Source organism: Lepisosteus oculatus, chromosome 14 (genome assembly GCF_040954835.1).
Source record: "Lepisosteus oculatus isolate fLepOcu1 chromosome 14, fLepOcu1.hap2, whole genome shotgun sequence".
NCBI lineage: Eukaryota > Metazoa > Chordata > Actinopteri > Semionotiformes > Lepisosteidae > Lepisosteus > Lepisosteus oculatus.
This window is the reverse complement of record NC_090709.1, coordinates 21834805-21860251: the sequence shown is the minus strand read 5'-3', so window position 1 is coordinate 21860251 and position 25447 is coordinate 21834805. Positions and strand designations below refer to the sequence as shown.

Sequence of the window (25447 nt, the reverse complement as noted above, 5' to 3'; positions counted from 1 at the left end):
ACTCAAAAATTCTTTAACTGTGACAAGACTGAAGTCATGCTTATTGGCACCACCCATCAACTTTGTACAACCAATGTGTAACCCTATCTGTAGATGGTCTTGTACTTGAGTTTCAGTGTAAATTGAAAAACATGGGGATGATATTTGACTTTCGACCCATATGTGCAGCATTTTGTCAGAACATCTTTCATTCACCTCATAAATATTGCTCGACTACGCCCTATGTTATCACTAACTGTGACTGAAAAATGTTGTCTTCTCCCAAATCGACTACTGTAATGCTCTACTCTGTGGGGTTTCTAAATCCACATTGAACAAACACCAGTATGTCCAAAATTCAGCAGCCAGAACCCTGACCAGGTCTAGTACAAATGATCACATTACTCCTATCCTGGAGTCCTTGCACTGGCTTCCTGTCAAGTTTCATATCGACTTAAAAATCCTCCTAGCTCACCTGTAAGACTCTCCATGTCTTGGCTTGGCACCTCCATACTGGTCTGATATTATCACCCAACTCCCTACCTTGCAGTTTTCGCTCTTCTAATTGTGTTCAACTATTTGTCCCCCAGTCTGTCTACACTCTATGGGTGACATGGCCTTCTCCTGTTTTGCCCCAAGCTCTGTAACTCACTCCCCAAGGATATCAGAGAGTCCCCTTCTCTAAACTCCTTCAAATCCAGACTTCAAACTTTCTTCTTCAGAAGAGCCTTTATTTAACTGTTCTGTACCCCTCTGCTCCTACTGTACTTAGTACCACTGTCTCCTCTAACTGTGTATTCTCATCATGCTTATATTGTGTATTTTTTGTTGTTTGCCTTCTGTAAAGTGCTTAGAGAAGCCACCTCTAAAGGTATAAAACTATAAAATAAAGTCTATTCTTATAAAGGTGGTGTCTTCTTGTCCTGTGTTTACAGGCTCAAAGGCCAGTGTTCTCTCTGACGCTGGGGAAAGGGCTCCTCTTGAACAGCAGCACAGTGAGGAGGAGTGGGGCTCCAGTCTGATGCAGGAGACAGAGCTCACTGCCGCAGAAGGGAAAGAGGCACTTAGTGAGCAGCACACAGACAGCAGACAGAGTGTCAAGGATCTGGATTCTGTGCCCATGATGAAGACAGAGCCTGAGAGTGAGACACCTGGGCTCTTAGTATGTGATGATTTTACAGAGAAGATGAATAATCTGGACATAATCAATATTACACAAGGTTGTAATGAACTGGGCTGCATCTCTGTACAAGAGCACAGTGAAAAACTGGATGTTTTAAATCTTACAGAGCAGGATATGGATCCCAAGTCAATTGACCCTGCAGAGCAGCAGAGTGATGTACCTGGTGAAGAGAACAGTACTGAGTCACAGTACTCAGAGAAGAGTCAGTACAGGGAGGAGCAACAACAGCTCCTGCAGGGCTTGATAATAATTAGGCCTTGTTCTGTTCAAGTAGAGAGACTGTCATTGCAGAGTCTAAAACAATCATATGATCCCTTAGATTCTGTTGACTTTACACACAGGTTTAATAATCTGGTTACTGAGAAAAATTTTGAAAGTTTTAATGAACTGGAGAGTATGTCTGTTCTTGGGCAAAGAGAGGAACAACTGAATGAACTGGACAGTTTAAGTCTCAGAGAGCCCCAGATGATTCACTCTGCTGAGCAGCACACTGGGGGACATAATGAAGAAAACAAATCTCAGTTTCATCACATAGAGCAAGGCCATTCCATGGAGCATTTGCAGAATAAGAGACCCCAGCACGAGCAGAGGATGAGGAAGAATCACTCAAGGCCTTGCTCAGATGGAGTGGACAAACTGCAATTATGGCACGGGGAGAAGCAGCGTTTCTGTCAGTCTAGCATTTCAAAGCCCTACCAGCACCTTCACACAGGAGAGAGACCTTTCAGCTGCAGTCAGTGTGGGAAGAGTTTTAGTCGGTCAAGTAGCTTAATAGCCCACCAGCGCATTCACACAGGAGAGAGACCATTCAGCTGCAGTCAGTGTGGGAAGAGTTTTAGTCGGTCAGGTGACTTAAAAACCCACCAGCGCATTCACAGAGGAGAGAGACCGTTCAGCTGCAGTCAGTGTGGGAAGAGTTTTAGTAAGTCAAGTAACTTAACCCACCAGCGCATTCACACAGGAGAGAGACCATTCAGCTGCAGTCAGTGTGGGAAGAGTTTTAGTCAGTCAGGTGACTTAAAAACCCACCAGCGCATTCACACAGGAGAGAGACCGTTCAGCTGCAGTCAGTGTGGGAAGAGTTTTGGTAAGTCAAGTCACTTAAAAATCCACCAGCGCATTCACGCAGGAGAGAGACCGTTCAGCTGCAGTCAGTGTAGGAAGAGTTTCAGTCGCTTGGACCATCTAAAAACCCACCAGTTCATTCACACAGGAGAGAAACCTTTCAGCTGCAGTCAGTGTGGGAAGAGTTTTAGTCAGTCAAGTAGCTTAATTATCCACCAGTGCAGTCACACAGGAGAGAGACCGTTCAGCTGCAGTCAGTGTGGGAAGCGTTTTAGTCAGTCAAGTAGCTTAATTATCCACCAGCGCATTCACACAGGAGAGAGACTGTTCAGCTGCAGTCAGTGTGGGAAGAGTTATAGTCAATCACGTGACTTAATAACCCACCAGCGCATTCACACAGGAGAGAAACCGTTGAAGCGGCAAAGTTTATTAAAATACAGGAATTAAGCTTGCTGCTCCTTTGCCAGTCTCTCTCTCCCTCATCTCAAGTGGTGCTTGATACAGAGAGGTCATTCCATTTGGTTCACATTTAAGGTGTTTTTCTAGCTGATAGAGTGTTCTGATAAGGAACAACTCCCAATGCTGAGACACATCAACCACCCTAACAAATGGTCATCTCTGGTGCCTCACTGTCTGGGAGATTCCAAGGGAGAGTCTCATCCCAAATGGTTTACAACCCCTAGGTCAGAGTTCATGGTTAATCATCCTCACACGGGGCACCAATAAATGTAGGCATCCTCTCACAAGGCATCAATAAATGTAGTGGTTTGTGCATTTAATGGGACAATTGTTAATTGTTGCAGTAAGTCACAAAATGATTCTCGATTGCCCATGGATCTTTCAACCAATAAGCGACCGTAGTTCCTCCAGTCTTTTTCCTGTCTAAAGATTGTGACTTTTCTGTGTGCAAACTCTGTTAGTTTCAGCCAACGCTAACTTGCCGGTCTTCAGAGAGCATCAGCAGCGCACCGCAGCAGAAATCTCTCTACTCCTTCTCCTTCTCCTTCTCTCACGTCGAACCAGCACTGCCTTGCACCGGGCCAGAGAGCGCCGATTGGACACAGCAACAGCCTGCCACTGTTTCTTTGCATCCACGGGAGATCTGAATCTCCACAGAGGGGATGAGTATTCAATTGTTACCTCAACGCCAGTTGATATAAATTTAATTCCTATGAGTCATGTACTTGCTTTTGAGTATCACATGTACAAGTTGTGACAAAGTTCATTTACAAAACGGTCTAAATGAATAATATACAGAATGTATGTCCCTCTTGGTTTGTAACTCTTCGTGATTGAATATATACCTTTTGTATTCTGCTAACCCTCACTATAAGATCTGTTATGTTGATATGCACATTTTATGTAATAATAAATGTATTCTCATGTATTAGTATCCATGTGTGTGTGCGTTGCTGAGTTATCCCGCTGGGTCGGTCTTTTAATAACCATCAAAGAATCATTTTGTGACTGACTGCTCGTGAGAGGATGTCTACAAGCTCCTCCAATTAGGACAGGTTGCTCTACTGTACACAGAGAGGGGTTGGAGAGGGAAACAAGCTGATACCCTGGCTTCTCTCCAGACACAGTTGGATGAGCTCCTCCAGTCAGAACAGGTGTCTCTACTGTACACAGAGAGGGGTGGGAGAAGGGAACAAGCTGATACCTGTTTGTCCTTATCCAGCTCGGGACAAGCGAACAGAATGGAGCACATTCGCGAAAAATCCAGGCACGCATTGATTTCGAAAGAAGCTCCTTTCCAAAGAATTGCAAATGAACGATCCTTCAGTCCCGCTCGGGGGGCACGGAGCCCCAGCCACACACAGCTTCAAGTAGCGAGTCAGGCGCCATGGCTTTCGCTTGTGGCCACACCACCCTGAATGTGCATGATCTCATCTGATCTTGGAAGCTAAGCAGGGTTGGGCCTGGTTAGTACTTGGATGGGAGACCGCCTGGGAATACCAGGCGCTGCAAGCTTTTGCTCTCTTGGCCAGCAGAGGTCGCCGTTGGTGCCGTAGGCTTTGGGAGGAAAACCTGGAGGATGGAAAGGTGATCTATAGCCTCATCTCTAGAGACGTTTTGTTGCTATGGCATGTGTGTGACTCATATAAAAAATCCTGTTTGTAAAACGAATATCGAAGCTGCCTCTAAATCTGCAAATGAAGATCAGTCAATAAACCACTTGTTTTTCGTATAACTAGACATATATTCACTTATTCAAGACAGGCAAGAGCTCGGCTTTGATGACCAGCACCTTCCCTGTCATGGTGAGGTCTCGGTCCTTCCATTGCATCAGTTTTTTGTTTAAGATTGGCAATTTGTTCTGCTAATTTACTGTTCCCATCTCTTCTCCAAAATACACCCCCAGGACCTTGATTCTCTTCTCTTGCAGCCTGAGGTCATGTCCTTCTTTTGGCTCCCTCCAGTTCTGACAAAAAATCTCACTCTTTGATTTGTTAATTTTTGCAGAGGAAGCCAAAGAGAAACGATCACAGTACTGCAGAGCTCTGCTAATTGAGGCATTGTCAGAGAGGAGCAGGGTGACATCATCCATGTATAGAGATCTTTACCTCTCCTCCCCTACTTCCAGGCACTGGTATCCCATTAATGGCCTGATCCTGGCGCAAGGCACAGGCTAAGGGCTCCATAGCCAAAACGAATAACAAGGGGGATAATGGACAGCCCTGCCTCACCCCTGAACAGACTTCAAAGGGGCGTGATCTATTGCCATTAACCATTACTCTGCTGTTGCTACCTGTGTACAGCAGGTTAATCACTTTCTCATGATGGGGCCAAACTTCATGTGCTCAAGTACCGATGTTAAGTACTGCCGGTTTAGGCGGTCAAAGGCCTTTTCTAGGTCTACACCTAAAATGCACAGAGGGAGGGAGCGATCCTCTGAGTACAGACAGACATCCCTCAACAAGGCCAGGTTGTCACTCATCAGGCGTCCTGCTATCCCACAAGTCTGTTCTTTCCCTACCAGTGAGGCCACTACATTTTGTAGGCGCAGGAAAAGGGCTTTGGACAGGATCTTAGTGTCCACGCCTAACAGAATGAGGGCTCTCCAGTTCTTTATGTCATTCTTTGCTCCTTTCTTAAACAAGAGAGAGATAGTGCCTTCTCTTAAGGAGTCAGGCAGCAATTCTGTCTTATAGCTTTCCTCGAATAGGAGCAGTAGCGGATCCTGAAGCAGATCCCAAAAGGTGCAATAAAATTCTTTAGGGAGCCCGTCAGCACCCGGAGTTTTCCCCTTCTGTAAGCTCTCCATAGCCTGTCTCAGCTCTTCTACTGTCAAATCTCTCTCAAGTACTTCCCTATCTTCTTCACTCAAAACGTTTTCTTTGAGGTAAAAAAATGAATTTCTTCATCCTTTACCTCTGTAGAGCTGTACAGTCTTGAGTAGAAGGCCTCGGTGCAGGAGAGGATAGCACTCGGCTCTGTTCTCTCTCGTCCCTCCTCATCAACTACACTTTCCATGACAGACTTGGAGCCTACCACTTTCCTGAAAAAGAAGCGAGTACACTTCTCATTTTCTTCCAAGAAATGCACTCAGCTTCTTAACAGCACTCCTCGACTACTTTTTTCGGCTATGCTCCGGATGTCCTTTTTTAAAAGGTTGATATCCTCAAGCACATCGAAGCCACTGTGCAGCATCGTGTAGTGACGCTGCAGCTGCCTCTGTTTCCTGGCTAGCACTCCTCTCCGTCTGGCAGCAGCCTTCCTTCCCTCAGCCATGAAAAAGGCCTTTGTCCTCCCCTTCACCTCCTCCCACCACTCTCCTACTGACCCGTACAGACACTGCAAGGACAGCCACTGTGATAGTTTCTCCTTGTAGCGGGATACTACCCCCTCGTTCTCTAGCAGCTTTGTGTTGAGTTTCCAGAGGCCTGGGCCAAAGACAGTCCCGCCCTGGAGTTCCACTCTACACCCTAAAGCCTGATGATCTGAGAAGAAGACAGGCTGAAGAGTGACCCCAACAACTTTCACTCTCGCTGAGACAAAGCAATAGTCAATTCTGGAGCTGCTATTCCTCCCTGACCATGTATATCCTGCTGTTGTGGGATATATACATCTAAATGTGTCTGAGAGTTTAAAGTCTTGAACTAAGTTTTGCAGGGCCAGTGAGCTGGAATCCAATTTTATCGGCGAGCTAGACTGCCTGTCTGTGTGCTCTAAGATACAATTAAAATCCCCTCCCACTATCACGTCTGTGCTACATAACAATAGGGGGGAGAGTGCCTTGAGTAGCTCCACCCTTCCTCCCACGTCAGTAGGGCAATACACATTGATTAGCCGCAGGTTAACGGTCCCCCATTCCACATCCACACACAGCAACCTGCCATCTATGACCCTCTGAATACTTTTCAATTTGAATGCCCGTCCTTTGAAAAGAATGGCCACGCCAGAGGCTCTGTTGTTATTGTCCCCTGACCAAACAGAAGGCCCTTTATCCCACCTATCTTCAAAGCTTTTATACCTCTCTTGATAGGCTAAAGCACACTCCTGCAACATCAACACATCTCCCTCTCTCTGCTGGAGGTAATCAAAGACAGACTGGCATTTAACTCTGTCATTGATACCTCTGGTGTTAAGAGAAATTATGTTCAGAGCCATATTACATAAGAAAGTGGAACCAGTCTTTACAAAACACATTTCTCTTCTGTCTCACCTGTTACCTTCTTCTTTTTCTTCTTACCAATTTCCTACCAGCCATCCTCTGAATGAGCCTTCATCAGGGTGGCAGCAGTAAAAGCGTTCACGGAGTCCATTTCAAGGAAGGGGGTAGAGGGAGGGGTGGAGGGGTTCCAGCTGTCCCCATCACCATGCTCTCCTTCCTCCTCGCTCGGGGAGAAAACAGAGTCATTTTTCCTTTTCCTCAAGTCCAGCTCCTGGGAGCACTGAGGGGAAAGGGGTGCAGCTGATGCACCAGTCTCCTCTTCCCCCTCACCCACCAGCTGCTGCAGATCCTCCGTGATGGACTGGATGGAAGAGAGGAGGGCATCTGTAGCACTTGCAGAGTCTGAGAAAAGCAGCTCCGCTGAATCCTGGGTATCCTCGCTGGACCCGCTCCACCGGGGGGCCCCACACTGGCCCTCGTTCTGAGGAGCAGAAGTGGGGGAGGGGTCCTCGCTGTTCTCGGGGGTTTTCAAACCCTCGTGCTTGTCTGGTGCAGACTGCGGTTGTGGGGGCGTAGTGGATTTCTCTTCCACCGGCCCCGGAGCCACAGCAGGACTGATCCTGGCTGGAGGCAAGGAGTCTTTGTCCAACAAGGGTTCTTTGTTTGACTTGTTGTTTGCTTTGGATTTTCGGGCCGGTTTGGCTGAAACAAGCACTGCCTCATCCTTTCTCATTTTGAGTCTATTGGCGTAGGTGTGAGGGCAGTTCTTAAAAACATGTCCTTCCGAGCCACATAAATTGCACTTTGGCTGCATTGAACAGTCAGAGGCTAAATGTCCCTGTTTGCCACAGGTCTTGCAGCATTTCACAGTGCAGGACGATGCCAGGTGTCCCACAGCACCACAGCGCCGACACACCTTTGGTTGTCCCACATAAAAAACATAGCCATTGCAGGCGCCCAGCCGGATTGTAGAGGGCAGGTGCCTTAAGCCTCCATTTACATTGTCCAGTAGCAAGCGAACCTCGAATTTCCTTGCTCCTGTTTTTATACCGTCAACATCTCTAACCTCAGTTCCATGGTGGACAGTGCAGTACTGGTTAAGCCAGGTGTGAATGTCCTCCGTCTTTGCCAGTTCCAAGAACATAACAACATGCACCGTTTTCCTCTCTCTCTGTGTCAGAGGCTGCAAGTCGATCTTCTCAAGGGCAGGAACTTTCCCTCTTTTTGCCTCAAACACATCCACACATTGTTCAAACAGAGGATAGGTAGCAAAAACAACCTCAAATGCTTTCTGACCTGGGAGAGCGAAGATGAAATCCAAGTGCCGAGGTTCAAAGCCAAGTTCCTTCTGCAACACTTTTCTGCTGAACTGCATACGATCCATGAAGAGGTCATCCAAAAGCTCAAAACGCACAGCATTCTTGCGGGATCCAAAAGTTGCCATTTCGTGAACTGCTAAACAAACACTGCTTCCACAAAACAAGGAAAACAATCCAACTACTCCACCTACAGGCTGATCAAGGTATCTCCCCTGCCAAGTAAGTATGAGCTGTACAAGCCCCTGCAAGCGGCCCGCACCCACAGCACAAAGCGCGCAGCCTAGGCCAGCTCAACGCCTCCTGCTGGGCCCACTCTTTCGCACACTCTCACGCCACACTAACACTCAAAAGGGTGGGCAAAACGAGAAAACGAGCGCGCCGTTTCCTACACAACTACAGTCGCCATTGCGCATTCGCAGCATGTCCCGGGATGCAATTCGGCCTCATTTGCATAACACCAGACCGGCAGATCGCTACGCAAGCTCGCGTCGTGCGCCTGCCACACACCGAACAAACACCGGAGCCTTTTCAGCAATTTCCAAAAAACGGGCCTGCTCGCCTGCCCACAAGGCTCGGTCTCTTACCCGCTCTCCAGAGCCTGCTGCCTTCTGTGCTGTTCTCTCGGCACCGCTGCAGCGCACACAACTCCTGCAGCGCGGGGAGAAAGTTTCCACGCTCCGCCGCAGGGAAGGCTCGCTCCGTGCGCACACGTCCTTTCAATGCCAGTTCAACAAGTGCTCCGCATTAGCAGCGTCGGGACTCCGGTGTGTCGCACCTCACCTCACCTCGACATACGACATACGACACTGCTTTACACAGAGAGTGGCGGGATTGGGATGTCAGGGCCTGACAATACTACTTTACGCAGTTAGTGGTGGGGGTGGGATGTCAGGACCATACGACAGTTTTTTACGTAGAGAGTGGCGGGGGTGGGATGTCAGGGCGATACAACAGTGCTTTACATAGAGAGTGTTGGGGGTGGGATGTTAGGGCCATATGACACTGCTTTACACAGAGAGTGGTGGGGGTAGGATGTCAGGGCCATAAGACACTGCTTTATGCAGAGAGCGGAGGGATTGGTGTCAGGGCCATATGACACTGCTTTACACAGAGAGTGGCGGGGGTGGGATGTCAGGGCTTGACGACACTGCTTTCTGCAGATAGTAGAGGGGTGGGTGTCAGGGCTATACGACAGTGCTTTCCGCAGAGAGTGGTGGGGGTGTGATGTCAGAGCCATACGACACTTCTTTACGCAGGGAGTGGCAGGGGTGGGATGTCAGGGCCTGACGATACTGCTTTACGAAGATAGTGGCGGGGGTGGGATGTCAGGGCCATACGACAGTGCTTTACGCAGTGAGTGGAGGGGGTGGAATGTCAGGGCTTGACGTCACTTTTTTAAGCACAGGGTGGACGGGTGGGTGTCAGGGCCATACGACACTTCTTTACGTAGAGAGTGGCGGGAGTTGGATGTCAGGGCCTGACGATACTACTTTACGCAGTTAGTGGTGGAGGTGGGATGTCAGGGCCATACGACACTTCTTTACGTAGAGAGTGGCGGGGGTGGGATGTCAGGGCTTGATGACACTGCTTTATGCAAAGAATGGAGGGGTGGTGTCAGGGCTATATGACTGTGCTTTCCGCAGAGAGTGGTGGGGGTGTGATGTCAGGGCCATACAACAGTGCTTTACACAGAGAGTGGAGGGGTGGGTGTCAGGGCCATACGACACTTCTTCAGAGGAGATGGGGGCAGCTTAGCTCCTGTGCAGAGACCTGAGCTGTTGTTGCTGTGGATGCTGTCTTTTCTGTTCTCGGGGTAGGACATCAGGAAGCACATTGAAGCGCTGCGACATGCACTGTACAGATCCCGCCACTACTGGGCCCGATTTCCCCGGAACGAAACCGGGCGGAAACAGGCCCGTTTCGTTTGTTGTCACGCACACTGTTTGGGGATTCGCCTAGCGCTGTGATCGAACAGACCCACTCACCTCTTAGTGTGGCGGGATCTGCACAGTGGATGTCGCAGCATATCCTGCTTTCACTTCAATGCATGTCCTGATGTACCCTGGTCTCCCGCGTGACAGGTGGGGATACTTGCCACTATACTAACGAGGAAGACATCGCTCTCTGCTTAGTGTGTAAAACACTTACTTGCAGCATTGTGGGTGCTGTGGTTTAAATGCTATTGGTTTGTGAACAGAATACCCCTATCCCAGTACATTGTGCCACATTAAATAAACACACGAGAAAAAGAGATTCAGAACGCAAAGCTGTGTCAGTGTTCTGTGTAAAAAATCGGTTTGAACATCATGGGAGCTGTTTTTAATAAGCTGCTGAGTAAAGAATATTTTAATCTTCCTGCTGTCAGTAGTATTGTGCATATAGTTGACTCTTACCTGAATGAAAACAGGACGCAAAGGAAGGGTTTCAGAATTCAGACAAAGCTTTATTCCCGTGCTTACAGTCTGGGTAATTGGAGACTGCGCTGTAATGCTTCCTATGGTCATATACGGGTTTTTCGCATGAAACCGTATTGAACAGTATTTCTCGCGTTGTGAACTTGTGTATCCATCAGTCCCCCGGGTTCCAGTTAGTGCGTAATTACGCATCGATGAAAAACCGGAGGTTTAAAAAAAGATAATTAGCTCACTGATACTTTGATGTAGAGGCTGTGGAAATATCCACGTCGTGGTCTTTAAAATGCATTTGGTTTGAAGGCGTTCTGTGGTTCCGTTGCGAAGATATGGACAAAAGAATATTCGTGCTTGGTCCAAAAAATGTAATATAAACGAAAAAGTAAAGGCTGAGAAAGCATTCACAATGTATTTTATGCACAAAGCAAGTATTCTCGCGATTCTAAGAGGTTTCGTGTAAACGCTACAGGCGTGTCAAAATCGTTTTCGAACTTCAAGCTAACTTTACCCCGGTAAAAAAGCAGCGTCGTAAAAGAGGTGACGGAGCTGTCCTCTCAATAAGAAGGGTGCCAGCGAGCCTTGCTATTGCTTACGGCCACACCCCCTTGAGCACGCCTGATCTCGTCTGATCTCGGAAGCTAAACAGGGATGGGCCTGGTTAGTACTTGGATGGGAGACCGCCTGGGAATACCAGGTGCTGTAAGCTTTTAAGCGCAGGAGGCGCCCTATCCCCGCTCGCTCACTCATTCCCCTGTTCACACGTGCAGTGCGGCTTGTCCGTCTGTTTATTTGTCAGCTTTGGCGAGACACGGGTGCTTGTGTATTAGCGTAAGCGTTTTTTATTCTGATCAGGAGAAGTTTTACAGGTCCGCAAAGGATCGAGGAAAGGTTTATCGCCAGCTGAAAAGAGACACAGCGCTTCGGCTGTGGAGACTTGTTCGGCTGGCGTTCGGGGAGTTGCGTTTTTCAGAATTGTATTGAGATCGTTTTCCACAGAGCTCAGATGTCAAAGCACAGCAGCAGCTCTCCACAGCGATCCTCTATAGCGCCCTTTCTCCCGCAGCTCCGTCCTCATTGGAAGGTAGCAAGAGTGAAAGGCTGAAGTGAAATAGAGCGGGGACGAAGGCAGTGAAGAGAGAGAACGTGGGAAGAAGAGAAAAACGCAAGGGAAAAAAAGCAGCGTCGTAAAAGAGGTGACAGAGCTGTCATCTCAATAAGAAGGGTGCCAGCGAGCCTTGCTCTCGCTTACGGCCACACCCCCTTGAGCACGCCTGATCTTGTCTGATCTCGGAAACTTAACAGGGATGGGCCTGGTTAGTACTTGGATGGGAGACCGCCTGGGAATACCAGGTGCTGTAAGCTTTTAAGCGCAGGAGGCGCCCTATCCCCGCTCGCTCGCTCATTCCCCTGTTCACACGTGCAGTGCGGCTTGTCCGTCTGTTTATTTGTCAGCTTTGGCGAGACACGGGTGCTTGTGTATTAGCGTGAGCGTTTTTTATTCTGATCAGGAACAGTTTTACAAGTCCGCAAAGGATCGAAGAAAGGTTTATCGCCAGCTGAAAAGAGACATAGCGCTTCGACTGTGGAGACTTTATTAATAAGGCCCCTCAGTAGTTGAGATCTCTGTTATACCCATCTAGAAACATGCAATCAGCATGTTATTGCTGAAGCAATAGTCACAACATTATTCCACACCTGGGTGAGAGGCGGGTTATGATGACAGTCATGCTTTCTACACCTTATACTGAGCTCAGAAATGGACCAAGCGGACATCTCACGAGCAGATCCCTCCGCGTATAAGAAAGGCAACTTGTCTCAGCAAAAATACCACGGATTCACATCCCAAATATGATAAAAAGGCAAAAACTTCACACTTGGAATGCAAACGTACCCTAAAAAGGAAACACGGTTTTAAAACCAACTTGATTTTCCCCTGGAGAAACCTTTTTATGGACACACATCGCATCTATTACACATGTAGAACTAAATATAAAGATAAAACTTAATATAAGAAGTCATGACATATCACACATGACGAAGTCTGGTCCAGAATAAACAGTTTACACTGACCCACCTTTATTTACCCTGGTCACTCACTTCTATTAACTGTTTAACTAGGTAACAAATTAAAATTTGTTTCAATTTGGGATCTACACCTGGGAGCCCTGAAATGTTGGCCAGAGGGGAGAAGCTGATATTCACCCCTACTCTTCTCCAGAAACACCCCGGGATTGTTAATGAGCACAGAGAGTCAGGACCTCGGTTTTACGTCTCATCCGAAGGACGGCGCCTGTTTACAGTCCAGTGTCCCCCGTCACTATACTGGGGCATCAGGACCCACACAGACTGCAGGGTGAGAGCGCCCCCTGCTGGCCCCACTCACACCTCTCCCAGCAGCAACCTTAGGGGGGGGGGGGAGGGAAAAAACCAAAAGCTAAACAGATTTTTTTTTAAAAAAATTTATTGATGCTTAACAAAAGGTCATCAGTCCAGTCTGGGGCCCCTCAGCTTCAGTCCAGACCAGTCTGGGGCCCCTCAGCTTCAGTCCAGTCTGGGGCCCCTCAGCTTCAGTCCAGTGCAGTCTGGGGTCCCTCAGCTTCAGTCCAGACTGGGGTCCCTCAGCATCGGTCCAGCACAGTCTGGGGTCCCTCAGCTTCGGTCCAGCACAGACTGGGGTCCCTCAGCTTCGGTCCAGTCTGAGGTCCCTCAGCTTCGGTCCAGCACAGACTGGGGTCCCTCAGCTTCGGTTCAGTCTGGGGTCCCTCAGCTTCGGTCCAGCACAGACTGGGGTCCCTCAGCTTCGGTCCAGACTGGGGTCCCTAAGCTTCAGTCCAGCACAGTCTGGGGTCCCTCAGCTTCGGTACAGCACAGCCTGAGGTCCCTCAGCTTTGGTCCAGTCCAGTCTGGGGCCTCTCAGCTCCAGTCTAGTCCAGTCTGGGGCCCCTCAGCTCCAGTCCAGTCCAGTCTGGTGTCCCTCAGCTCCAGTGCTGTCCAGTCTGGGGTCCCTCAGCTTCAGACCAGCACAGTCTGGGGTCCCTCAGCTTCGGTCCAGCACAGTCTGGTGTCCCTCAGCTTCGGCCCAGCACAGACTGGGGTCCCTCAGCTTCGGTCCAGCACAATCTGGTGTCCCTCAGCTCCTGTCCAGTCCAGTCTGGGGTCCCTCAGCTTCGGTCCAGTCTGGTGTCTCTCAGCTCCGGTCCAGTCCAGTCTGGTGTCCCTAGGCTGCAGTCCAGTCGTCTGGTGTCCCTCAGCTCCGGTCCAGTCCAATTCAGTCCAGTCCAGTCCAGTCCAGATCTTAGCAGGCACAGAACCAGGAAAGGAACCTGGAAAGAATATTGTTATTGCAGGTGTGAGGGACACAGACACAGACGTCACCATGACATCAAACAGCAAGAGGAGACTCTTCCTTGAATCACAGACACGACCGGGCGGCGCCCCCGTCTGCTCACCTGCACCTCCTCTTCCTCTTCTTGTCCTTCCCGGCAGCCTGCTCCTCCTCTCCTGAGCTACGGTCTCCGCCGCCTCCATCGGCTCGTCCTGATCTTCTGTCTCCACTGACACGCAGCTCAGGGACTTCAAAAAGACGCATCAGCGCTTCTGAAGCAGAGACAGGAGAGTCACGTTAAGAGTCGGACTGGACACTCCAGTACATGAACACTGCACTGAGAGAGAGAGGGGTTGATACAGACACACTGACTAGACACTCCAGGACATGAACACTGCACTGAGAGAGAGAGGGGTTCATACAGACACACTGACTGGACACTGACTGGACACTGGACAGGAGTAAAGAGAGGATCAGAGCATTACCCAACTTCTTTTTCTTCTGTCTCACAGGAGGTGATGATTGGACCTCCTCCAGCTGGAGTCCGTGGAGGGAGAGAGGGGGCAGGAGAGGGACAGCACATGGAGAGAAAGAGAGAGACAGGTGAGTCAAGTGTCCCAAGAGCACAGAGACTCTGCTGAGATCACACTCGCAGTGAGTGAGCCTGGGTGTAGCCCACTAATACTGACCCACTGGACACCACAGGACAGAGAGGAGGAGGAGAGAGACACTGACAGACAGGGCTGAAAGAGAGAGAGACAGAGAGGCAGGGACAGGCAGACAGCAGGCCGAGAGAGACACTGACAGACAGGGCTGAAAGAGAGAGAGACACTGAGACCCAGGGACAGACAAGACGGCAAAACTCCACCACAGACAGGACAGGGGGCAGGGTGGGACCAGCACTGACCTCCTTCCTCTCTCCTGCCGGAAGAGCTGTCTCCACCTCCTCTTCCTCCTGCAAGTCAAGAGACAGGCTGAGAGAGTGACGGGCTGGCGGGACATCGGCGAACAGAGCTGAAGGCAAAGAGCAGAGGAGACAGACCCAGCTGGGACAACGCAGGACAGACAGAGAGACAGACAGGGAGACACACGGAGAGACACAGGGAGAGAGACCCAGCTGGGACAACGCAGGACAGACAGAGAGCAGGGAGACACACGGAGAGACACAGGGAGACAGGCCCAGCTGGGACATCGCAGGACAGACAGAGAGCAGGGAGACACAAGGAGAGACACAGGAAGAGAGACCCATTTGGGATAACGCAGGACAGACAGAGAGCAGGGAGACACACGGAGAGAGAGAGGAGGGAGGGAGACACAGCTGGGACAACGCAGGACAGACAGAGAGACAGGCAGGCAGACACACGGAGAGACACAGGGAGAGAGACCCAGCTGGGACAACGCAGGACAGACAGAGAGCAGGGAGACACACGGAGAGACACAGGGAGACAGGCCCAGCTTGGACAACGCAGGACAGACAGAGAGCAGGGAGACATGGAGAGACTCAGACAGAAGGACAGAAAGACAGAAAGAGAGAAGTACAGACGGACAAAAAGACAGAGAAAAGGACAGATGGACTGATGGACAGAAAGGCAGAGAAAAGGACAGAAAGACAGATGGACAGAGAAAAGAACAGAAGGACAGAGGGACAGATGAACAGAGGGACAGATGGACTGAAGGATAGACGGACAGAAGGACAGATGGACAGACAGACGGACAGACTCTGCCCCACTTGCCTCGTCAGACATCTCAGCCTCTCTCCTTGCCCTCCGCACTGGGGAGCCCCAGGCGGGGCCTGGCGGGGCCGGGCGGGCGATGGGGGGCAGGACGGGCGGGGGCAGGGGCAGGGGCACCGCCCCGGGCATCAGGGGGGCTCGAGGGGCATGGCGGGGATGAAGGGGGGGCAGCGGGGCGGGGCGGGCAGGGGCCTGAGGGGGCCGGAGGGGGGGGCCGGGGGCGGGGAGCGGAGGGGGCTCTCGGGCGAGGAGGGGGGGGACACCGAGCGGAACGAGCTGGGCGAGCCCGAGCGGGACGAGCCGGGCGACCCCGGGAGCTCCAGCTGCAGCTCGGCCGCCCTCTCCAGCTTCTGGACGAGCTCGGGGAAACACGAAGACACCACGGGATTCTGTCCAGCGGGGAGAGAGGGAGACACAACGCAGGGGGGATGAGGAGCAGAGACTACGCCTGGACAGGTGAGTGTGTACAGTGTGTCCAGTAAGAGTATGGACAGGTGAGTGTGGACAGTGTGTCCAGTAAGAGTCTGGACAGGTGAGTGTGTCCAGTGTGTCCAGTGAGAGTGTGGACAGGTGAGTGTGTACAGTGTGTCCAGTAAGAGTCTGGACAGGTGAGTGTGGACAGTGTGTCCAATAAGAGTCCAGACAGGTGAGTGTGGACAGTGTGTCCAGTGAGAGTCTGGACAGGTGGGTGTGTACAGTGTGTCCAGTAAGAGTCTGGACAGGTGGGTGTGTACAGTGTGTCCAGTAAGAGTCCGGACAGGCGAGTGTGTCCAGTGTGTCCAGTAAGAGTCCGGACAGGCGAGTGTGTCCAGTGTGTCCAGAAAGAGTGTGGACAGGTGTGTCCAACAGTAAGAAGCTGTCTTACCCTGTAACCTAGCTCAGGGGTGTTAGGGGGTGCTCTGTCTCCTCCCCAGATCTCACCTTCAGCTCTGGTGAAATGACGGACCACTAGGAGACGCTGAAAACGAGGACACAAGACAGAGGTTAGGTCCACAGAGCTCACTCAATCACTACAGCAAGCAGAGACCTCTCGGCCATCAGGACTGTGGGGGTCAGAGTGTGGAGCTGTAGGGTATCGGGAGTTTAGGGGTCAGAGTGTGGAGCTGTAGGGTATCGGGAGTTTAGGGGTCAGAGTGTGGAGCTGTAGGGTATCGGGAGTTTAGGGGTCAGTGTGGGGAGCTGTAGGGTATCGGGAGTTTAGGGGTCAGAGTGGGGAGCTGTAGGGTATCGGGAGTTTAGGGGTCAGAGTGTGGAGCTGTAGGGTATCGGGAGTTTAGGGGTCAGTGGGGGGAGCTGTAGGGTATCGGGAGTTTAGGGGTCAGTGGGGGAGCTGTAGGGTATCGGGAGTTTAGGGGTCAGTGGGGGAGCTGTAGGGTAGATGTGGGGCACCGGGCCCACCACAGGGCGGCCGGTCCAGTCTCGCGGAAGGCGACCGGGTCAGACTTACGGAAAAGCACCGGGACTTGGGCCGGGACCTCTCCCGCTGCCAGTCCGGGTTCGGCCTGACCGGTGTGACCTGTGAAGACGCCAAACAGCCCATCTCCGAGACAGCTCTGACCAAATAGCCCAGCCCAGTCGTGTCGAGACTAGGGGCCTTGGGCAGTCTCTACAGTGTGTCCAGTGAGAGTGTGGACAGGTGAGTCTCTACAGTGTGTCCAGTGAGAGTGTGGACAGGTGAGTCTTACCAGTGTGTCCAGTAAGAGTCTGGACAGGTGAGTCTGACCAGTGTGTCCAGTAAGAGTCTGGACAGGTGAGTCTCTACAATGTGTCCAGTGAGAGTCTGGACAAGTGAGTCTGACCAGTGTGTCCAGTAAGAGTCTGGAAAGGTGAGTGTGTACAGTGTGTCCAGTAAGAGTCTGGACAGGTGAGTGTGTACAGTGTGTCCAGTAAAAGTCTGGACAGGTGAGTCTCTACAGTGTGTCCAGTGAGAGTCTGGACAGGTGAGTGTGTACAGTGTGTCCAGGAAGAGTCTGGGACGTCCAGAGGCAATCTGTGCTCTCAGAAGGCCATACTGGACAAGTGACCCTGTCTCTTGAGCCGAGGGCGTGTCCTCAGTCAAGATCACCACTGGAAGTGTCTCTCCTCGTCTAGAGGTGTTACCGTGAGACCTGGTCTGTCAAGCGCTTTGCGCTGCTATGTGTGTGAAAGGTGCTCTATCAGTGAAGTTTATTATTATTATTGTTATTATAATACAGCGAGCGCTACTGGGGGCGGAGAGGTCAGTCGGAGGAGGGCTGGATGCTGGACGCTGGACGGCGGGCGGGAGGGGTGGACTTACGACGCCTCGCCAGGCCCTCGTCCTGCTGCGACCGCGCACGGCCATGCGGCATCTCTGTCGGTGCATCGTCCTGCCGAGACAAGCAGAGTCACAGTGGGGAGGGGAGGGGGCGGAGCCACACAGCTGGGCGGCTTGTTCCCCACCCCCGCCCCCCTCTGTGTACAGAAGAGCCTCCTGTCCTGACTGGAGGAGCTCACCCAGCTGTGTCTGGAGAGAAGCCAGGGTATCGGCTTTGTTCCACATCCCCGCCACTCTCTGTGTATAGTAGAGCCTCCTGTCCTGACTGGAGGAGCTCACCCAGCTGTGTCTGGAGAGAAGCCAGGGTATCGGCTTTGTTCCACACCCCCGCCACTCTCTTTGTACAGTAGAGCCTCCTGTCCTGACTGGAGGAGCTCACCCAGCTGTGTCTGGAGAGAAGCCAGGGTATCGGCTTCAACTACAGGGCTGGGCAGCTTGTTCCCCACCCCCGTCACCCTCTGTGTAGAGGTGCACCTCCTCTCAATATCTTTTTACAGCACGATCACACCCATAAGAGTGGAGTAACGGTAAAAAAACCAACTTATTTCTCAACTTATTTTGTTATTTCTCGCCAGCGGCGCTTTTGAGCGACTTACCGATTTCACGGTAACCCGGTAAGTCGAAGTAACCCGCGAATCTTTCTTGGAAGAAACACGTGTTTAGAAAGCGCTATATAGTCCTTTCCTCCTCCTCGCTCTTCACTCCTCTGAGCTCACGGGGCTCCGGCGCTGCCCCCGCTAGATTCCGCCGCTCTGTGACGTCAGGCGGCTCATTGTGACGCCCCCGTGACGTCGCCCCCGACGCGCTCACGGCTCGGCCGCGAAACAAAAATGGCCGATATTTTTCGCGGTTGTTTTTTTTTGGGGTGGACATTTTATTTTTCCAACTCTCAGCGGCCAGCCGGGTGTCCCTGTACGACCCCGGTAGTCGCCACCTCGGACAGGCAGGGGAAACGGGTCCAGCTGTTTCCGGCCCAAGGGTTACAAAAGCTGCACTTGAATTTAAAGACAAAATCACGTCGAGGGCGCATTCAGCACCCCCACGTCCAACACGGGTTTCCGTGGGGTGGGGTTCAGTGAAATTAGTACCCCCCCGACCCCCAAATAAAAGAAAGACCAACCTCCACCCCCCTCTAGCGGCCAAGGGCGGAAATTTCGGGCCACGCCACGTCCAAAAACCACGGGTTCCCCCGTCCTGCGGGGAAAAGAGATGCCAAACGGGCTTCGCAGACGTGGAAAACCAGGCACGTCAACCTCTCTACAACACCACCCGGCCGTTTCTGTTTCAGACCGTGGGAAAAAAAAAATAATTAAAATTTCGCCCCTCACCGACCGGCGCGCAAAAAAACACAACTTCACGCTACAGAAACGGCCTGTGTGGGGGGGGGGGGGGAGACACGGAAAAAAATAAAACCTGCGTGTTTTCGGCAGAGTAAGCTCAGCGGGGAAACTTCCTGAATCTCGGGGTTCAAGAAGCAACCCCGAGATTCAGGAAGTTTCCCCGCTGAGCTTACAAAACGACCTTTTTTCTCTCTCTCTCGTTTTCTTGGTGTCTGGGACGTTCACGAACCCCGCCGCGTCGGTGCGATTCCCAGCGGGACGTGAACATAACCCCCCCCCCGTGGGGCCGAGAGGACCACCACCCGCAGGGCTGAGCTTTTACTGCCGTGTCCCGCTTTCACTCTGGCGATGAAGGAGGGAATCAAGGAGGAGAATCAATATTGTGATCCACCAGTCCATCACAGGACACACACACACCCTGGACAGGACACCAGTCCATCACAGGACACACACAGACTCATACACCCTGGACAGGACAGCAGTCCATCACAGGACACACACACACTCACACACCCTGGACAGGACACCAGTCCATCACAGGACACACACACACTCACACAACCTGGACAGGACACCTGTCCATCACAGGATGTTCAGTGCCTCTCTCTAATAAAGTAGAAACGCGACATTAAACTCCGTTCGAAACGGGAGAAATCACCAGGACACGGTACACCCTGCTCCGGACGATGGGAGAAGACCTGTACCTTCACGAGTCCGGGTTGTGAAAACTTCTTCTGGCAGTTCAAAACGTTTCGAAGAGATTACAGCGCTACCCTGTTTTCCATTCCTATCGTGTATTATTATACAGTCATAAGTATCTGTACTGATCACAGAGTCCCCCTCTCACTGCCAGGACTGAAGCCCAGTGCAGCACGAATAATAATAATAATTAATAAGTCTGGACCCTCCCCTCAGAGCTCTTCCCAGGTCAGGGGGATCCCCTCCAGTCCCCCCAGTGTGCAGCCCCACCTGGATGATGCTCCAGTCCGCTCAGCACACAGCAGCTCTCAGTGGGGAGGAGAGCAGAGGGATGGAGCCAGTTCAGAGAGGGGGGTGATTAGGAGGCCATGATGGGTCAAGACCGGGGGGGAATCAGGCCAGGATACTGGGGTAACACCCCTATTCTTCTCCAGAGACACCCCGGGATTGTTAATGAGCACAGAGAGTCAGGACCTCGTTTTGACTTCTCATCCAAAGGACGGCGCCTGTGTCCCCCGTCACTATACTGGGGCATCAGGACCCACACAGACCACAGGGTGAGAGCGCCCCCTGCTGGCCCCACTAACACCTCTCCCAGCAGCAACCTTAGTTTTTCCCAGGAGTCTCCCCTCCAGGTACTGGCTGGGCTCCCACCTGCTGGGCTCCAGTGGGGAGGGGGCTGCCAGCTGGGAGCTGCAGGGTGAGATGGCTGCTGGGCAAACGATGGCTAAAGAGCTTCCTAGGACACCCTGGACTTCGTGGTCGACTTCCTTCTCTTCAGACGGAGGTGGCTTGAAATCTGTCTCGTTTCAAGGAGTATTGGACACGATGCCCCCCCTGCTATATCCCCGCCAACTGGTGGCACGCCGACGACGAGGGCTCTCGGCCTCAATCCGTCAACCACAAACTCTCCGGGATGAAAGAGAAGGACAGACTCTGTTCGTTCGTTTCAGTGGGGGGGGGGAACCAAAAGCTAAACAGATTTTTTTTTAAATTTTTTATTGATGCTTAACAAAAGAACAAAAATTACAATACAGATTAATGTCAAGGGTTTATTTAGTGACCCCCCCTCCCCCCCCCATCTTACGATCATCACAGGACCTTAAAATAATACTTAATAATACAAGGTCATGCAGACGATCTGAGGACTCAGGTGGAGATAATGTGAAAGTTTTCCACAGTCCAGTCTGGGGTCCCTCAGCTTCAGTCCAGACTGGGGTCTGGGGTCCCTCAGCTTCAGTCCAGTCTGGGGTCCCTCAGCTTCAGTCCAGACTGGGGTCTGGGGTCCCTCAGCTTCAGTCCAGACCAGTCTGGGGCCCCTCAGCTTCAGTCCAGTCCAGTCTGGTGTCCCTCAGCTCCAGTCCAGCCCAGTCTGGGGCCCCTCAGCTCCAGTCCAGTCTGGTGTCCCTCAGCTCCAGTGCAGTCCAGACTGGGGTCCCTCAGCTTCGGTCCAGCACAGTCTGGGGTCCCTCAGCTTCGGTCCAGCACAGACTGGGGTCCCTCAGCTTCGGTCCAGACTGGGGTCCCTCAGCTTCGGCCCAGCACAGTCTGGGGTCTCTAAGCTTCGGTCCAGCACAGTCTGGGTCCCTCAGCTTCGGTCCAGCACAGTCTGGGTCCCTCAGCTTTGGTCCAGTCCATTCGGGTCCCTCAGCTTCAGTCCAGCACAGTCTGGGGTCCCTCAGCTTCGGTCCAGTCCAGTCTGGGGCCCCTCAGCTCCAGTCCAGTCCAGTCTGGTGTCCCTCAGCTCCAGTGCAGTCCAGCCTGGGGTCCCTCAGCTTCAGTCCAGCACAGACTGGGGTCCCTAGGCTCCAGTCCAGTCCAGTCTGGGGTCCCTCAGCTTCGGTCCAGCACAGTCTGGGGTCCCTCAGCTTCGGTCCAGCACAGATTGGGGTCCCTCAGCTTCGGTCCAACACAGTCTGGTGTCCCTCAGCTTCGGCCCAGCACAGACTGGGGTCCCTCAGCTTCAGTCCAGACTGGGGTCCCTCAGCTTCAGTCCAGACTGGGGTCTGGGGTCCCTCAGCTTCAGTCCAGCACAGTCTGGGGTCCCTCAGCTTCGGTCCATTCCAGTCTGGGGCCCCTCAGCTCCAGTCCAGTCCAGTCTGGGGCCCCTCAGCTCCGGTCCAGTCCAGTCCAGTCCAGTCCAATCCAGTCCAGATCTTAGCTGGCACAGAACCAGGAAAGGAACCTGGAAAGAACATTGTTATTGCAGGTGTGAGGGACACAGACACAGACGTCACCATGACATCAAACAGCAAGAGGAGACTCCTCCTTGAATCACAGACACGACCGGGCGGCGCCCCCCTGTCTGCTCACCTGCACCTCCTCTTCCTCTTCTTGTCCTTCCCGGCAGCCTGCTCCTCCTCTCCTGACCCACGGTCTCCACCACCTCCATCGGCTCGTCCTGATCATCTGTCTCCACCGACACGCAGCTCAGGGACTTTAAAAAGACGTACCAGCGCTTCTGGAGCAGAGACAGACGAGGGGACAAGTGGACAAGTGGACAGACGAGTGGACAGACGAGGGGACGAGTGGACAAGTGGACAGACGAGGGGACAGACAAATGGACGAGGGGACAAGTGGACGGACGAGGGGACAGATGAGGGGAAAGAAGAGAGGACAGACAAGTTGACGGACGAGGGGACGAGTGGATGGATGAGTGGACGGACGAGGGGACAGACAAGTGGACGAGGGGACAGACCCCTCGTCCCCTCGCCTATCCCCTCGCCTGTCCCCTCGCCTATCCTCTCGCCTGTCCCCTCGTCCCCTCGTCTGTCCCCTCGTCCATCCACTTGTCTGTCCCCTCGTCAACTTGTCTATCCTCTCATCCGTCCCCTCTTCCGTCCCCTCGTCTGTCCCCTTGACTGTACACTTGTCTGTCCCCTCGTCTGTCCCCTCATCCGTCCCCTCGTCTGTCCACTCATCCGTCCACTTGTCCATCCACTCATCTGTCCCCTAGTCCACTTGTCCGTCCACTTGTCCCCTCGTCCCCTCGTCCGTCCACTCGTCTTTCCACTCATCCGTCCACTTGTCTGTCCTCTCGTCTGTCCCCTCGTCCGTCCACTTTATAAGAATATGTAGCACCTCTTCTATATATGTCATGTCTAGGAGTTGATACCTCCTTGTGATTATTATTTCTATCCACCCGTCTCCCCACTGCTCTCTCCAGTCCAGGGTCACAGACTGGGGGAGCTGGAGTCTGTCCCAGCAAGCAACAGGCACAAGGCAGGGTACACACTGGACAGGACAGCAGTCCATCACAGGACACACACACACTCACACACCCTGGACAGGACACCCGTCCATCACAGGACAGTCACACACACACACCCTGGACAGGACAACTGTCCATCACAGGACACACACACACGCACACGCACACGCACACGCACATCTTGAGGAAACCCACACACTTCCTGAACTGCGAGTTCTACTTTATACTTTCGTTTTAAGAGCCTTGTCCAGAGTTAAATGCGGAAACAGCGACCTGCACCATTTCAAACTGCCGTCAGGTACAGTTCACGTGAGATCAGTTTCCAGCACAAACACAAGATCCAAGTCTCCGGCGAGCGGCTTCGCCTGTACAGGTAATGTTGGGGGAAATGGCGTCGTGACGAGCTATGAGGAATGAAAACGAAAGCTTCCGATGTATAAACTCTTGAAATCAAGCTCTCGAACAAAAGCTGTATTTTGGAGGCGGGGACGGGGTGTTTCACAACAGTATCGTGCTCTGGACGCTATACAGTACACCTTCTGGGTTGAAATTAATACACTTTCGCACTCGTTCTTAAGCGCTGATGTTGGTGTGAACGCATTTCATGACGAAACACAGTTCAGAATGCTAAACTGCCGGCGTCAATCAGAGTTCTGCTTCTGTTGAGTAGCAAAATAATGTTCACCGTCGTTTTTTCTCTGTTCTTGAAAAAAAAGACACATCCGCCCTGCTCTTGCTTTCGAATTCGGAAGATTCCTGAGATGTAAGCCAATCAAGATCGAAATATTCGAACCGCAGACGCAAACTGCTATCCTCAAGACAGGAAACGATGTTAATGAAATTAATCGCGAACATGCTGTCAAGGCAGGGATATATATATTTTACACAGGGAGGGGATATTAAGAAGGGGGGTCTCTCTGTAGGGGCAGCACGGTATCGATTCTAAACCTGTGGTGCTGTCTGTGTGGAGTTTGCATGTTCATGTGGGTTTGCTCCGGGGACTCTGGTTCCTCCCACAGTCCAATGACAGGCTGTTGGGTGAATTCGCTTCTGGGAAAACTGGCCCTGGTGTGAGTGTGTGTCCCGTCCAGGGTGTGTGTGTGTGTCCTGTGATGGACTGGTGTCCTGTCCAGGGTGTGTAAGTGTGTGTGTGTCCTGTGATGGACTGGTGTCCTGTCCAGGGTGTGTAAGTGTGTGTGTGTCCTGTGATGGACTGGTGTCCTGTCCAGGGTGTGTGAGTGTGTGTGTGTGTCCTGTGATGGACTGGTGTCCTGTCCAGGGTGTGTGAGTGTGTGTGTGTGTCCTGTGATGGACTGGTGTCCTGTCCAGGGTGTGTGAGTGTGTGTGTGTCCTGTGATGGACTGGTGTCCTGTCCAGGGTGTGTGAGTGTGTGTGTGTCCTGTGATGGACTGCTGTCCTCTCCAGGGTGTGTGAGTATGTGTCCTGTGATGGACTGGTGTCCTGTCCAGGGTGTGTGTGTGTGTGTGTGTGTGTGTGTGTGTGTCCTGTGATGGACTGCTGTCCTGTCCAGTGTGTTCCCTGCCTTGTGCCTGTTGCTTGCTGGGACAGACTCCAGCTCCCCCAGTCTGTGACCCTGGACTGGAGAGAGCAGTGGGGAGACGGGTTTATAGAAAATAATAATCACAAGGAGGTATCAACTCCTAGACATGACATATATTGAAGAGGTGCTATATATTCTGATAAACTGTATACCCATGAAAGTATTCCATAGTAATTTAAAATTAAAAAACAAAAGCTTGTCACATTCTTGCAAACCATGTGATTTTTAAGCAAAAGATTACCTAGCACGACTTCTGCATCAGTTGATTCACTGCTGACTGGTAATATACTTCGTCCAATAAGGAGCTGGTTTACAAGACATAATAATTGCTTACACTTATATAGCGCTTTTCTGGACACTCCACTCAAAGCGCTTGACAGGTCATTGGGAATCCCACCACCACCACCAGTGTGCAGCCCCACCTGGATGATGCGACGGCAGCCATAGTGCGCCAGAACGCTCCCCACACACCAGCTCTCAGTGGGGAGGAGAGCAGAGGGATGGAGCCAGTTCAGAGAGGGGGGTGATTAGGAGGCCATGATGGGTCAAGACCAGGGAGGGAATCAAGCCAGGACACTGGGGTAACACCCCTACTCTTCTCCAGAAACACCCCGGGATTGTTAATGACCACAGAGAGTCAGGACCTCGGTTTGACGTCTCATCCGAAGGACGGCGCTTGTTTACAGCCCAGTGTCCCCCGTCACTAT

At 52.0% G+C, this 25447-nt stretch overlaps 1 protein-coding gene, 2 non-coding genes and 1 pseudogene across 3 annotated transcripts in view; all 4 read left to right on the top strand.

Annotated features, from left to right (window-relative positions):
- Nucleotides 1-943: 943 nt before the first annotated feature.
- Nucleotides 944-25447, top strand: part of LOC138242777 (zinc finger protein 271-like) — a 362720-nt gene continuing 338216 nt past the window's right edge. The window contains exon 1 of the mRNA XM_069198329.1: nt 944-2637. Coding sequence (XP_069054430.1) covers nt 1001-2637 — 1637 coding nt within the window. The 5' untranslated portion in view covers nt 944-1000. The remainder of the gene's footprint in view (nt 2638-25447) is intronic.
- LOC138244881 (5S ribosomal RNA) lies at nt 4083-4201 on the top strand. Its single transcript, XR_011193496.1, has one exon. It is a non-coding gene; the product is annotated as a 5S ribosomal RNA (ribosomal RNA).
- LOC138244098 (5S ribosomal RNA) lies at nt 11163-11281 on the top strand. Its single transcript, XR_011192712.1, has one exon. It is a non-coding gene; the product is annotated as a 5S ribosomal RNA (ribosomal RNA).
- Nucleotides 11819-11937, top strand: LOC138218720 (5S ribosomal RNA; annotated as a pseudogene).